The sequence below is a fragment of the Eschrichtius robustus genome, chromosome 5 (genome assembly GCF_028021215.1).
Source record: "Eschrichtius robustus isolate mEscRob2 chromosome 5, mEscRob2.pri, whole genome shotgun sequence".
Lineage (NCBI taxonomy): Eukaryota > Metazoa > Chordata > Mammalia > Artiodactyla > Eschrichtiidae > Eschrichtius > Eschrichtius robustus.
In genome coordinates, this window is record NC_090828.1 from 79,317,101 (window position 1) to 79,332,981 (window position 15,881).

The window sequence follows — 15,881 nt, forward strand, 5'->3', positions numbered from 1 at the left end:
TCTGCTGCTGTGTTGTTAGGTTTTAGGCTAATATCTGATATTCTTTTTAGAATAAATACAAGGAGAACTATGAGAAAGCAAAAGGACAGCCATACGCCATCACAACTGATACCCCAGAACTTCGCAGAATCAAGAAAGTACAAGATCAACTCAGTGAGGTGGGCTGCATTGCTAAAATAAAGGAGAGAGACATTTCAAAAATATGCCTACTACTGGGAATTTGAGGGCTTTAAATAGGTGCGGAGAGAATAAGGGGTCGAATTACTATGAGCCAGTCCAGAAATCTAGAGGAAGCAATGGCCATAGATTATGCTGCTGTAAATGTGAACCTAAAGAGATTTCTAAAAGCTTGGTTTAAAGGTGATGTGAGATGGGAGTTCCAGCTCGCTGTGATCCTCCATACTGGAGCACAGGGAGGCTGAAATTTGCCCGGGAAAGCAGACACGCAGTAAATACAGGTGCTCTGTAGATCTTTGGAGATCACAGTTTTCTACCTAAAATGCAGAAACTTGGCTTTGCGATGCAGACATAGAGTGATTGGGTCAGTGCTCTTTATTATAAGATATTCTTTAATATACTCATATGTTCATGCCTGTCATGAGTTCTAATTTTACATTATTTTTGCAGGTTAAGTATCGAATAGATGGCGATGTTGCTAAAACTATTTGTCACGTAGACGAAAAAGCAAAGGACATTGAACATGCAAAGAAAGTGTCGCAGCAAGTCAGTAAGGTAAGGTCATGGGATGGATAGCTGGGGTACTAAATAGCATGTGCATTGTCTCTGCCTGGCCTTAGAGGAGAAAACTGGACTGGCCAGATCCTGCTCACCAGTCTCACTTGAACCCATAGGCATGGTGGGCTCTAATGGCAACACGTGTCAGGGAGGCTGCACAGGTGACTGAAGTGGCCAGTCAGAGCTATGGGAGTTGGAAAGCCCAGGCCCTGCCACTCAGCTCCAGGCAGGTGCTGCACAGAATGCGGTCCCAGTGTCACCAGAATCTCTTATTTATTTTTTAAAGAAGTTGGGAGGTGAATTTTTATGAGAAATCTCCAAATTTCAAAGGTAGGCAACTAATTAAAACATTAAAAAAAAATACCATCTAAGTCAAACACATCTACCATCCAAATTCAGTGAATGACTGACAGGTTGCAACCTTTGAAAAGAATCCCTAGAGAATCAGAATCATGATTTAGTTTACAAAATTAGGCTTTTCAAGTAAAAGCTTACTAATGCAGGCAAATTATCATGGGATGTCGACATGGTCAAAGTTTCCATAATTGATGCTGGTGGCACATCAGCAGGCTTTGCATGAGGACAACTTGAGTTTGAAAGACTCTTCATAGTGCTCTCCTTTGTGCTCTAAATCCTCATGCCCTTGCGGGAGACATCAAACCAAGGTCCTCTGTTCTTTCTGTCCAGGTTTTATACAAGCAGAACTGGGAAGACACCAAGGATAAGTACCTGCTTCCTCCTGATGCCCCTGAACTTGTCCAGGCCATCAAGAACACAGCCATGTTCAGTAAGGTAAAGGCCTCTGCTCTGTCGCCACTTCTATCTTCTCGTGTCCTCCCACACGTCATGCAGAGGGATAACCCGTAAACCCTGGCTAGTCTGGAATACGGTTCCCCAATCATTTTGTGAGTAACCTTGAGACATGTGGGCCTGCAGGGATAGGGCTGGCCAGGAGGAACTGAGAAGAAAGCTCTTGGGCCAAGTAGAGGAGAGGGTCTGAACAACCGGGGAAAACAAAGATGCACCTGAGAGCCTGCTGTGAGACCCACAAAGACCCACAGAGTGTAGAGCCTGTGCTACACTTTGGATATTCCCAGCTGTCACTCTCATTAAAGCTTTAATTTTCTCACTCTTATTAAAGGTTTATTAAAGGTTTAAGCACAGCAATTATGCTAAGTGCTTCCTGGCTCCTTACATTTGCATTAGTACTTGCTGCAGGAGGCAGGTGCAGTTACAGAGGGGAGATGAAACAGAATCAGACACATCTGCCTTTCTGTAAATAAGACTTGTCAGGAGAAGCTGGAGAAGCTATTAATAAATATGACTTGGATTGAATGGAATTTGTGAATTCCACTTACCTTTGCTCTCACCTTGCCCTGGGTTCTTTATGCCATTGATGGATGAATTCAAAATTATATATTTCAAGTAAGTGTGTTCTCACGTTCTCATAACTTTCATTTTCCCCTGATTTAGAAACTTTACACTGAAGACTGGGAAGCTGACAAAACTTTGTTTTATCCATATAATGATAGCCCGGAGCTGAGGAGGGTTGCCCAAGCCCAGAAAGCTCTCAGTGATGTAAGTGCAGTGCAGTGTGCACATTTGGGAGTGTGGAATCAGGACACCTCGAATTATGTCTTCTAGCCAGAAGTTCATTGCAACTCCTCCTATAAAAAGACTAAGTGCTATTATTTCAAAGGAGTACGTATAGAATCATTATAATTTATGATGTCTAATTTAAATTAGATTTTATAATTTATATTACATATAAGTTAGTCTAATGCCCTCTTCTTACTGGTGAGGAACCTGAGTCTAAGGTCACATAAGTAGTTAGTGGCAGAGCCCAGACCAAAAACCTCGTCTTGTGATCCTAAGACCAATGTTCTTTCCGCTAGAGCATGTGTCCTTCTATCCCGCTGGCTGGAGTTAAGTTTTTCTGTGACATTAGAGTGGCATTTAAAAAAACTTATTGGGATTATAGCCACCTTCCCAAATGTATTAAGGGAACAATGTTATTGAAGGACTTTGATTTGCTATCCTAATCATAAAGTCTGAACTGTGATATGTCCCCTACTTCTGCACGGGGCACCTGACTACGTACTTGTCCAAACATCTTTGTGTGGTTATCTCACAAAGAGCTCTCGCCATTGAGTGTACATAGAGGATATTTCAGAGTTAGTGGAAAAAAAAAAAAAAAATTCAGCAGCCCCACTGGCCAGAATTTTAGTATCCTAGACCTTGAAATCTTTATTAGAGGAACTTAAAAGGCATAATAGAGCTCTTAGAATTGAGAGCAGCAGCGGCAAAGATGACCACTTGGGTCCAGCACTAGCCCTTGTTTTGAGGTAATTTATTTCTTGACCCCTTGATTTGCTAGAGGCCATACTGAAAATAAGACTGCTCTAGGCTTCAGGAAAACACTGTATTATAGAATGAGACATTGTCTTTCATTCAATAGACCCCTGAACCTCTTATGTTCAACATAGACTTAAGTCACTTGGCATCTTGAGACTCATTAGAATGCATCCCAGGATCCTATCTTGCCCTGAACTGAAGTTATACATACTCATTTGAAGGTATCTCTAACTTTTGAGCTCTATTTTTTAATTCCTATCATTTGCTATCAACTGCAAGTTTAATAGACATATTTCTATCCCAGTTTGCATATAATTGATTAAAATATAGCACAGATATAATCCTATCCTTCCACAGGGTAAACTAGGAAATAATGGAGGCATGACAAAATTTTAAGGCCAGCTAGTAAATGGCAGCAATTTTAATGGGAACCTTCTGCCTCTCTTTTAAGATTAGCTGTTTGGTTTTGAATCTCATAAATGTACAATGTTGTTGTGTGGCCTTTATCAAGTGATCAATAATTTTTTTTATTGAAAGTCCATTATGTATGCATACCTGGCAGGATGAAAAAGTACAAGAAATTTTCATCCTTTCCCCCTGAGAATTTAAAACCAGGCTGGTAAGATGAAAGTGTTATATAACAAACAACAAGACAAAAATAAAAAAACAAAAACAGAAAAGCCAAACCCAAACCCTACAGTCTAATATTTGCTAAGAGAAAGACAGGACATGTGTGAATAATCAGAGAAAGCCATATGGAGGTGGTGATCCCAAGGGAATAGGTAGTGATGAACAGGAAAGGCATTTTGAGGAGAGATAGTACTGGACAAAGGGACAGAAGTGAAATGAGTCTGGAGTTTCAGGGGACAAAGAAAGTGAATGCTTGCTGTGATAAACCATAATGGAAAAGAATATAAAAAAAGAATGTCTCTATGTGTATAACTGAGTCACTTTGCTGTACAGCAGAGATGGGCACAACATTGTAAATCAACTCTACTTCAATTTTAAAAAATTGAAAAAAAAAAGAAAAGAAAGTGAATGCTGTGAGTGTTCAGATAGGAAGGCACTTGTAAGAAACTGGTAGCAGGACCTTGAAAATCGGACAAAATAGCTTTGATATAATATGGTAGGCAATGAGAAGCATCATAAGATTTTAGAGAGGAAAACAACATGATAAAAGTAGAATCTCAGGAGGCAGACAGCAGAAGCAAGAAGAACTACAGTCCTGCAGCCTGTGGAACAAAAACCACATTCACAGAAAGGTAGACAAAATGAAAAGGCAGAGGACTATGTACCAGATGAAGGAACACGATAAAACCCCAGGAAAACAACTAACTGAAGTGGAGATAGGAAACCTTCCAGAAAAAGAATTCAGAATAATGATAGTGAAGATGATCCAGGACCTCGGAAAAAGAATGGAGGCAAAGATCGAGAAGATGCAAGAAATGTTTAACAAAGACCTAGAAGAATTAAAGAGCAAACACCTGAAAGTAGAATCTGGAGAAATTTTGATGGACCATATGGTGGATTGAGACAGGGAACATCATGATTTGTAGAACATTATTTTAGTAACACAAACAAATCAGAGGGATGATGGAGACAAAGGAGAGGAAGAAAGGAATCTGAAGGTGGTATTTAAAAAGTGTTAATGGCATTAGATATTGGAGATAAAGGTGAGAAAGGAAACATCCATGAGTTTATGACAGACTGGTAGTCTGGGTGAATAAGGGTATAAGTGGTAAAGATGCCTTTAGTGAAAAGAGAAATAGAGTTGAGATAATGGAAGAAACATTCAGATCAAGGCATTTGATAAACTAGAAATTTAGTTCTATTGCACAGGTGTGAGATCAGGACAAGAGATTAATATTTGAGTCAAATAATTTTTTAGAACTGACAGCTGTAGCCATGAAAATGTATGAGGGAGGCAGAACAGTGTATGGCCAAGGGCAGAGTTCTGGAGGACACCCACACTTAGGACACCTGGAAAGGAGCCAACAGAAGAATGACAGAACAAAGGTCGGAGAAGTTGAAGGGGAACCAGGAAATGCCATGTTGTGTAAGCCTAGGGAGAAGTTTCCAAGAAGACTCTTAATCTCCAACTGTCTCCTTTTACCCACAAAATGGAGAGATGAAGGGTCACCTCCATGCTACTTTAGTTCTATGGACTTTGAACAATTAAAGTTGACCACATTTTTTGAGATATCTCAATAGAAGACATAATGAAGAAGAATTTATAATAACGAAGTAGAATCTTCCCATCCTTGCCTCAGAAAGACTTGGCAGTTGAGGTATGGCTTTTATTTTTGCTGCAGACCAAGTATCAGATTACCAGCATGCCTATTAATACTGTTGTCAGCACCATGAACTTCTACAATTATTGGACACAGGGCCCCAAACAAGCTGTTGTCCACAAACATACCACTGGGTAGGTTCATAGATTTTGAGCTAAGGATTTGGTTTCAGAGCCTCTCTCTCCCTCTCTGTGTCCTTAACCCTACTTACCATGTTTTCCTTATTATCTAAGTAGAGACAAATGACTTTGCAAACACTGAGAGTCTTTAAGCCGATCCAGAGTACTGAATTCTAACTAGACAGAATTCTGAACAAAGGTTCTGCAGAAATTAGGACTTCTAGATCAGAAAGTTCTTGACAGCATGTCATACTTAGTAAGCATTTCTCCTGGCAGAATGTCGCTTTCTCCTTAAGGACTTAGCTAGTCATGGAAAATACAGGTTGGTCTATGCCTAGAATAAGTCTTCACTTATTTAAAAGAAAATAAGCCATGGAATTAATACAAATACATTTTAAAATCTGTCTTTTGTATCCCAATCAACTTAGTATTTGTGAAAGCGTTTATATAGGCACTAGGTAGATATTTTTAGAATAAGATATAGTTAGACTTGGTTAAAGTATGACGAAGATGACTGTGACCTTGGAACTATCCTACCTATTTACTTTATAAATAAGGATACTGCCACATGGAAGAAGAAATCATTTGTAGAAGTCTCACAGCTGAGTAGTGGAAGAGCTGGGAGGATAATTCTCCTCTTCAGATCTCCCCCGATGGCCTCAGTTTGTAAAACACACATTCAGAAACCAGTCGTCAAACCCTCGCTCCAGTCAGGTACTAGACAGGGAACAGGGTTCCCAAATGAGAGGTTGCCATCCCAGAGCTCACAATCCAAGGTGGGACAGACATGTAAACAACCAGTTACAGTGTCATCCGATAATTCCTGTAAAGGAGGTAAGGGCCAAGTTGAGTGTAGATCCCAGGAGAAGGTCATCAAGACAAAAAAGGCTCGAGAGGTGAAATCATGCCAGTCCTGAGACATGAAGAATGAGTAGCAGTTTGCAAGCCTATGGGGAAAAGGTGGAGTTGGAGCTTCCAGGGAAAGGGAACAGCATGTCTGAGGTTCAGAGGCATAAAAGGACCTTGCGTGTCTGGGGATCTGTCAATGTTCTACATTGTTAGAGGCAGGGGTCAAGACTGGTGGAAGAAAAAGCCAGAGAAGTCAGTAGTGAAGAAAAAAGGGAGAACAGGAGCCAAGGGGATGCATAGTTAATGGGCACAATGCTTATTTTAAGGTTAGAGAGGCCTTTTGTAGGCTGAAGGAAAGAAGCTAATGAAGAGGGAGCTGTTGAATCTGTAAGAAAGAAGAGGGGTGGCTTCTAGAGCTGGGTACCCAGGGCTACCAGAGTGAGCAGCACCCCATGTGCAGGACTCATGCCCTGCAAGGGATGCTTCCTCTGGGCCATGCAGGGGCTGGGAGAGGCAGGGATGAGGATAGATAAAGATAAGCGTGTAGCCTGTCTTTATGAAAGAGGAAGCTGAGAGGAAAATGGAGCGGATTGGACAGTGTTGGGGTTTCAGACGAGTCACTGGGAGTAGAGACCGACCAGAGACACAAAATGGGATGTTCAAGCTTCAATAAAGGCAAAGTAGCAATTGGGTACCATAAATGCAGAGTTTTAGGCACAGAGCACCAAGCAAGTAGCTGTTCACAGAACATACCATTGGGTAGACACATAGATTTCAACTAGAGGCTTGGGTTCCAGAGGCTTCCTCTCCCACCTCTGCACCTTCTTCCAGTGTCCCTTTTAACCCTGCTTATGGTGCTGTCATTACCTAATCCGTAGAGTTGTGTGATTTTCCTCAGCAGCACTCAGCATCCTGGATATAAGAACAGCTGAAGTGTGTGCTTGACTTTTCCAGAGCTGGGAGTTTGTGAGCAGGTGTGATGTAAAGACAAGAGGATGGGCGTTGACGGTGCTAGTTAAGAGAATAACTTTAGTTGTAAATCATGGTGTGGAGACGAATGGAAGGGGATGGATGTAAGGCCAATAGTCTTGGAGAAGGAAGACTCAAAGAAATTGAAATCACTAGTAAAGCTGAGAGAAAGGGCCTGTAACATTTAAAAGGATAAATTACGGTACACTAAAATGTAAGACTTCAAATAAAGTGGAAAACATAGCCTTTTCTAAAAAATGCCAACAAATGGAATGTGGGAAGTAGATTAATTTGCTATAGCTCTTGAACATCCCTGTCTTTTATTTTGTCAGATTGCCTACAAAAAAGGTCACACTGAACAGCAAACTCAATTCACATCTCTGCCGGATCCTCCAGATATAGAATTTGCCAAGAAAGTGACCAATCAAGTGAGCAAGGTAAGTAAATAGGGCTGGGACACTGTTTCGCTTGAAAACTCTGCTGAATAATCTCAACCATCAGAGAAAGTAACTAAGATAAACCTAAAAACGCAACACAAACACTAAGAGTATTTGTGTATATGACCGGAAAACTCTACAGCTAAAGAAACACATCCATTAACACCATGGAACCATGTTAATAAATACTCAGCCAGCTTGATGACTCAGTGATTGATACATGGGAAAGTGTTTTGAGAACTGAACCCACGTCCTGATGTCCTTTGACATTTTGACTTATGAGAGGGATACTAACAGAGTAACCAAGTAACTGCAAATTTCCACAAAGGATCTGATTGTTTTAATTCAGTGCAGACCCTGTATAGTTTTATGCTCAGAATCAGACTTGGAGAAAATAAGAGTGCGTGAGTGGTCTCTCAGATGTAGTTTGGTTAGACAGCCCTGGGAAGTGCACCTCATAATTTTTAAGGCCCTGGCAAACAGCTTAGTCTGTCTGTATTTAGTCTGGTAAACTAGCTCTGAGGAATGCAGCCCTGACAGGGAATGCAGAGAAACAGATGTTCAACTGATGAATAGATCCATGCTAAATTCCCATTTTAATTTGGCCCAAATCAGGCCACTTTCTCCTGGGATACTGCTGCTTTTAAATACTTTCCTTTGCCCTCTGTGGAGTTGACTGTCAGTTTGGTCTTCTGCTTGAATTGTGATGGGACCTCAAGATTTCTATCTTGTTTAAGTATTTTGGGGGAAAGTATGTCTCCAGTAAAGGAGAAGGAAGAAGATTACAGATGATGAAGTCTATTCAGCAATATTTTTTGGTGTCTGATATTGCAGATTACCTACTGGTGTAACCAAGGGCTATTTGGATAAAAGATCTACTAAGTACAGTAAATTTTCACTGATAGGAATACCATGAACCTGAAATTTTGCCCAGGCAGGGCTAAGCAGATATTAACTTTAGAACTAACTATTCACAAAGAGATGGCCTCCTAAAAGTGTTGCTACTGTAAATAAGATTGGAGAGAAGGGCAATTAGAGAGAAGGATGGTTATTTATTTATTTTTGGGGGGGGAGAAAAATAAAAAACGGCTTTCAAGTAGTCATTTAGAAAGAAAAAGAAATCTATTTTTAATATTTGCAACATTCTTTTACCTCATTTGAGTATGCGGGGTGGGTACTTGAAAGTGATTTTAAAAAATCTATTTCAAACTCCTCTATAATCAGTCTCTCCACTAATTTAGGCTTGCCAGTTAGTCTAGAGCTGCACCCTTTTTTTTTTTTTTTTAACATCTTTATTGGAGTATAATTGCTTTACAATGGTGTGTTAGTTTCTGCTGTATTATAAAATGAATCAGCTATATGTATACAGAAATCCCCATATCCCCTCCATCTTGCTTCTCCTTCCCACCCTCCCTATCCCACCCCTCTAGGTGGTCACAAAGCGCCGAGCTGATCTCCCTGTGCTATGCAGCTGCTTCCCACTAGCTATCTATTTTACATTTGGTAGTGTAAATATGTCAATGCTACTCTCTCACTTCGTCCCAGCTTACCCTTCCCCTTCCCCGTGTCCTCAAGTCCATTCTCTATGTCTGCATCTTTATTCCTGTCCTGCCCCTAGGTTCTTCAGAACCTTTTTTTTAGATTCCATATGTATGTGTTAGCATATGGGATTTGTTTTTCTCTTTCTGACTTACTTCACTACGTATGACCGACTCTAGGTCCATCCCCCTCACTACAAATAACTCAATTTCGTTTCTTTTTATGGCTGAGTAATATTCCATTGTATACATGTGCCACATCTTCTTTATCCATTCATCTGTCGATGGCCACTTAGGTTGTAGAGCTGCACTCTTAATAGAGTAGCCACCAGACACATGTGACTATTGAGCACTTGAAATGTGAGGGTATGAACTGAGTCCTATATGTGTGAAATATACACTGGATCTTGGATCTTGGACACTTGGTATGACAAAAGGTAAAATAGCTCATTAATTGTTTTATAGTATGTTGAAATGACAATATTTGGCATCTATTGGCTTAAGTAAAATATATTATTAAAATTAATTTCCCACCTGTTCCTTTTTTACATTTTAAAGTATGGCTACTAGAAAACTTAACATTAGAGTGGTGGCGTGGATTATATGCCTATTGGATTGCAGCAGTCTGCTGGATGCAGAGACAGCATTGGGTACTTTGAAAGCATTGCTACGACTGGGTTTGCTTTGTGGAATAACAATATGATCCAAGCGGAGGAGGGCTGTGGATGAAGGTCGTTAGATTCAGCCATGGTGATAGTTGTTCATCCCAGTCTCATCCAGATTTCCAACTTCTTAATGGCTGTTGTGCATCCAAAATAATAGTCACATTGGGAAGAAGTGCTTGTGATGGGTAGCAGTCCATCCAACAACAAACCATCCAGTAAGAGAGGTGTAGGGCTGCCAGGGGTGACTTAGATGTGGGACTTGCTGCCTTTCTTTTGAAGTCTTCCTCACTCTCAAGCTGCTTTGACCCATGTGTCAGTATCATTTCCTTTCTCTCCAAAAAGGTAAAATCTCCTTTATCTACTCCCTTTCGTGCTTTAATTTCTTTGCATTTCCTTGTCGGATTATGTCTCCCAGATCCACCCCTTTGTCTTACAGCCTCCAGTTCAGATTTTAACATAAGGAACACATATCTGTAATGATTATATTGCCGTTACATTCTGTTTTCCATCCTTCCTTACTATACCTTTCAGAATCAAGTCTCTCACCTTTGTCTTTGGCCAAAGCCATCAAGTACATGCCAGCACCTCCTCCTGGCTCAGCGCGTTTTGTAGAGATGGGTAGGCAGGCAGGGCTGTTCGTGTACACCGTGCCTACTACAACCAGCTGGGGTTGTTACAGGAGGTTCTGTAAGAAACACTGGGAAGTCCCTTTAGCTTCTCTGTGCCTGCTTCTCTGCTTTCTTCCGGACTCGCGATAGGAAAGATATAAGATTTCAGGTTGGACTTTCCAGTTGACACTAGGTCTGGACCTGAAAGGAGAAACTGGGATCTAGAATGTTAACCTTTTGAGAAGAAAGGATATAGGGTGTTAGAGAGAGGGCTGGGCTTCCTATAACTCAAACTCTCTGGCTCTGCGTTTCACTCATCCTTGGTACTTGTTCTTTAAAGGTGTAACAGAAAATGACTTTCTTTTTCTTTGAAGGGCATGGTGCGGGTATAGGCAGGCAAACACTTTGAGACCCCCTGGTAATGTCTGTGGACACATTCTATGAGCCAAGGAGGGGAAATTGCTCTAACCCAGCTCTGGCTCGGGCTCATGTCCCAAATTTGGGGTTAATTCTATTCCAAGAACATTCAAGCCAAGGTAGTCAATATATCATGGACTAGGTTCAATTTAATGTAGTTGAACATACATTTATGTGGTAACTTCTGCGTACTGCATTTTGTGTTAGATCCTGAGGATTCAAAAATGAAGAAGATGTAATTCCTCTTTCCAAGGAGCTCACAGCCTAAGATTCAGGTGGTGTGGTGTTTGTGAGTTAATATGGGACAGCAGTTCAATTTTTTAATTACTTGTCAGTTCTCATTAAAATTTCTTTAAGTCTAAACCAGGAAGTCTTATTCATTGGCCTACATGCCAAATTTTGTTGTGGTGTTGCTTTCTGGATAACTAGGAGTTTTGGTAAAGCTCAGAAATTAATGGCGAAGTTCATCGGGCATGAAAATCTGGGGTTGAGTGGTTTTATTATAACTATGAATTATAGAAGGAAGATGCACCCGACTCTCTCTTCCCTCAAACATCAGGGACCATCTGTGAGTTCTCAATGAACTAAGTCTCTAAACTCAGCAAAGGGAGGATTGATACCTCTATCCCCCGCACCCAACTTTCTTTTGGGTAAATTGACACTATACTGGGAGATTTGAAGACATCTGTTAAGCACCCAGGAAGGGCCTGGTCAAGATATTTTTAAAAGCCAACCACTACCACTTAATTAGCTGCCTTATTTGGCAATTCCCAGATTTTGCTTGTCTTATTTTCTTTCTTTTTTTTTTTATCCTAGCAAAAATACAAGGAAGACTATGAAAATAAAATCAAAGGCAAATGGAGTGAGACACCTTGCTTTGAAGTTGCAACCGCCAGAATGAATACTAATAACATCAGCACAGTAAGTAGGAATGGATCGCCAGATGTCCTTGGGTTGAGAGGGTGACCCTTTCCTGTATGACTTCTAGCCACCTGCTGCTCCTGCAATGGTACTGGAACATTTGAATCTAGGCACCTCTTCTTGGGGGTAAGACCTGTGTAGTGTTCCTACTTAGAAAGAAATTCCACAATCTTTCCTTCCTTTTGAGAAATGCTGTTTTTATTGGATTCCATTATTCTTGCCTCGGTTTTCATAGGAACAATATGGTTTCAAAGTGAGTACAGGTGAAAGGGACCCTTTTAAGTTTATTCTGTGTCTGGGCACTCGAATGGTACATTTATGAAACTGATTAGTTTCTTCCTAGATTCTCCCCCCTGGAAAACATAAGTCCTCTTTTTCTCCTCTCTTAAGTTCTCTGCCTCTGGCCTTTGAGAGCTCCTTATCTGAGGTTGTCTTTCAGCCTATTATAATTTTCCCAAGTCTCTGTTAAGTTGCTAATGGTTTTTGTGATGGCACCACATTCTATAATTGTAATCTGACCTGCAGAAGCTAAGAGGAGCATGGCTTTGGGTAACATCTCCAAATGGCCTCTGTCCTCCCGTATAAAATATTTACGTAGTTTGTTCCCACCGCAGTTCTCCAGCATGTTTAATGTCTTACAGAGGAAATACCAGGAAGACTTTGAGAAGATGAAAGACCAGATCTACTTCATGCAGACTGAAACACCAGAGTACAAAGTGAATAAACAAGCTGGGGTGGCAACTAGCAAGGTATGGGGACATTCTCTCGTTTATCTTGATGATCTCAGTGTGGGTGAATTTCTTACAACTCTTACTTTTGTATATAATGGGAAAAAAGGGTTCTTAGGGGAACAATAAGAAAAATACTTTGGGATTACAATAGGGCTACCAAATTTTTAAAAAAAAATTGCCATGTAGGAGAATTCACAATACTCAATTACCATCTTCAGCATTTCTTAGACTAAAGGACGTTCTGATACCCAGAAGTAGAAAGGACAAAAGAATTTCTCAAGAAAAAGCAACTGGCAGCCTTATATGCATATAGACACTTCACACTTACAACTACCATCATTTTTCTATTTTCCTACTAACTGGTGAAAATATAGTCACAGACAAGATACTTGAATCCATGGATCTGCTCATATACTCTACAGACTGACATTGGTAAATAGTCTACTCCTAGGCATTCTAAAGCACTAGAAAGAACAATAAGTTCAAAGCCAATCAGACTTGATTCTAACCCTGGTGCTGGCTCTGCCGGAGCAGTGAAAGCAGAAAGATCACATCACTTAGGAGGCTATTTCAGTATCCAGGTGCAAGACAGTGATATTTTGGACCAGGAGGGTAGCACAGAAAGTGATGAGAAGTATTTTGAAAGTAAAGCTGACCTGATTTGCTGATGGGTTGGATGTGGGATATGAGAGAAAAGTTTTGGTCTAAGCAACTAGATGGATGGGGTTTCCCTTTATCAAGATAGGGAAGATGGTGGAAGGAGTAGGTAATTTCTTTTTAGAGGGGAGACCTGAGCTCTTCAGATATGTAAAATTTGAGATGCCTTTGAGACACCTAAGTGGAAATGTCAAGTGAGCATTTGATTACATGAGTCTGAAGTTTCAGGAGAGATATCTGCGAAGGCTGTATAAATTTGGGCGTCAGTAGCATATGGATTGTATTTAATGTCATAAGACTGGAGGCCATCAAGGGAGCACGTGTAGACAGAAAACTCTAAGGACTGAACTCTGGAGTGCTTCCATGTGAAGACATCAGTGAGATGGGATTAGAGCAAAATTAGGAGAAAGTGATGTCTTGGGAAGCAGGTGAAGAAGGAAGGGAGTGAGCAACTGTGTCAAATGTTTCTGAAGTGGATTTATCAATGTATGGTCTCTGGTGAACTTAATAAGAGCAATTTGGTTGAATCTGCTTAGAGAGGGTTCGTGAGTGAATGAAAAGAGAGAAATAGAAGAATATGTGTGTACTTGACTCTTCCAAAGTATTTTCCTGAAAAGAAAAGAAGAAAAAGGGGTAGTAGCTGATGGATAAGTAGGTGAAGAGGGGATTTTTTTAGGTAGGAGACAAAAATAGCATGTTTCTATGCTGATAGAAGAAAAATCCAGTGTAGTGGGAAAATGTGATGATGTTGAGGGCCGGGGGAAGAAAGTGGCTGGAGTGTTGTCCTAGAATAGGGGAAAGGGGAAAGGACCTGGCGCTTAAGAGGAGGGGATGGCTTCCCCAGAAACAGGAGAGGAGGTTGAGAATCCCAGATGAAGATAGGTAGATAGTAGGGTTTGTGAAATTCCCTTTCTGGTTGTTTCCATTGTTCAAGGAAATAGATAATTCTATAAGATAGAGAGGTTATCTATATCCTCCACTCCTGTAGAACACCCCCTGCGAGTCCCCTGTCTGGGCTCTAGGGGGTGGTGCATCTGTGTTTCAGAGTGTATCTCCTGCGTTTGGATACCAAGATGATTGTATTTGTTTCTGAGGTTCTTAAATGTTGGCAGATTATCTAGGATTCCCTCGACTTGTCTATATTCTCACATTACATTGCTTGAACAAATGGCTGGCACTGGAGATCATGGTCAAGATTAGGACCAGTTTCTTGTTTTCTTTCCTTTGGACATGCGCCTGAAGGGGGCTTTTGTGCCCTCACTTAAAGCTTCTGTCATAGCTGGAATTGAAGGTGCAAAGCAGGGAGGGCAGAAGGAGAAGATGAGGTTGCCAGCATTCATCTAGCCCCAGCCCCTTCCTCTTCCTCCCGCGTGTACATTAAATACACGCGTGCTCACACACATAGTCACGGATGAGGCATGAAGCTTCTAGCTTTTTTCTTTAAAAATGTGTTGGCACATAGGTAGCTGGAGGTTAAGAGATGAATGAGGGTTCTGGAGCAGCAGGTATCTGGGGCATGATATACTGTCATTATTATGATGTGCATCTTTCTTTTATTATTTCTGTCTCTCTCCCCCCCACTTCCCTCCCTCTCTCTCTGAGGGCAGGGACCATGTGTTACTCTTTCTTGTATCTGTCCCATAGCCAGGAACGTAGTCGATGCCCTATGGATATTTTTGAATGAATACATGAATGAGAAGAAAAGATATCCTGAAAATGTATGCAGTTTCCCTGCTGCTGTCATAAGTTACTATGAATATTTTGTTTATGAAATGTCAAGCTGCGATTTTTCTAAAGAGAAAACCGATTTGTGGAGCTATGTCATAATATCTGTAATAGAGACGAGAGCAAAAATAACCTGGAGAGTTACTTTATCACTTTATTTCACTCCTACAGGTAAAATACAAAGAAGACTATGAAAAGAATAAAGGAAAAGCAGATTATAATGTACTTCCTGCTTCAGAAAACCCACTGCTCAGGCAGCTGAAGGCGGCAGGAGTTGCCCTAAGCGATGTAAGTATATTCTTGTCAAAAGTGTGTTTTTAACCTTAGCAGCAAGAGAGATGAAACTTCTCTCCTTCTATAATGAATAAATGCAAATAGAACTTTGCAAATAATTTAAGGTTATGGTGTAACAGTTTCCCTGGAGCTGTGTAACCACAGGAAGGCATTAGTGCCTCTGAGTATGATGTGTGTCAATTTGGGGAGCCTGTGGACTTAGTTCAGTGCGCAGGGAAATCCTCATTTACTTATAAGCTCCAGGAGCCTATGCCTTTGTGTGGGCAAAGAGTACATTGTAGGAGTTATGTTGTGATTCTGACAGAGGCAGAAGGAGACTTTGAAAGGGGAGGAGAGAAAGCTGAAGCCATTTAGTGCCCTACCCTTGTGCTCTTCAAGCCTGCTGCTAGGAGAAGAAGCAAAAGGTCCTGTGTTTCACAACTTCTCTCCACGAACTCTGCCATTTTCTACTCAGGTCTTGGCCCCAGAAACCATCATTTGCAGATAGCAGAACTTGAAAGATGGCTCCCTAAGTCTTCAGAGGAATTTCTACTTGTGGAATATTAAGAGCTTGGCTAATCCATTAGGTTT

At 40.9% G+C, this 15,881-nt stretch overlaps 1 protein-coding gene across 2 annotated transcripts in view; it reads left to right on the top strand.

Annotated features, from left to right (window-relative positions):
• The window catches only part of NEB (nebulin), a 229,140-nt gene that overhangs the window by 7,655 nt on the left and 205,604 nt on the right, over positions 1–15,881 (top strand). For both annotated transcript variants that reach the window (XM_068545120.1, XM_068545119.1), the window contains exons 4-11: positions 51–158; positions 628–732; positions 1,423–1,527; positions 2,209–2,313; positions 7,651–7,755; positions 11,800–11,904; positions 12,546–12,653; positions 15,189–15,305. In XM_068545120.1, coding sequence (XP_068401221.1) covers positions 51–158; positions 628–732; positions 1,423–1,527; positions 2,209–2,313; positions 7,651–7,755; positions 11,800–11,904; positions 12,546–12,653; positions 15,189–15,305 — 858 coding nt within the window. The remainder of the gene's footprint in view (positions 1–50; positions 159–627; positions 733–1,422; positions 1,528–2,208; positions 2,314–7,650; positions 7,756–11,799; positions 11,905–12,545; positions 12,654–15,188; positions 15,306–15,881) is intronic.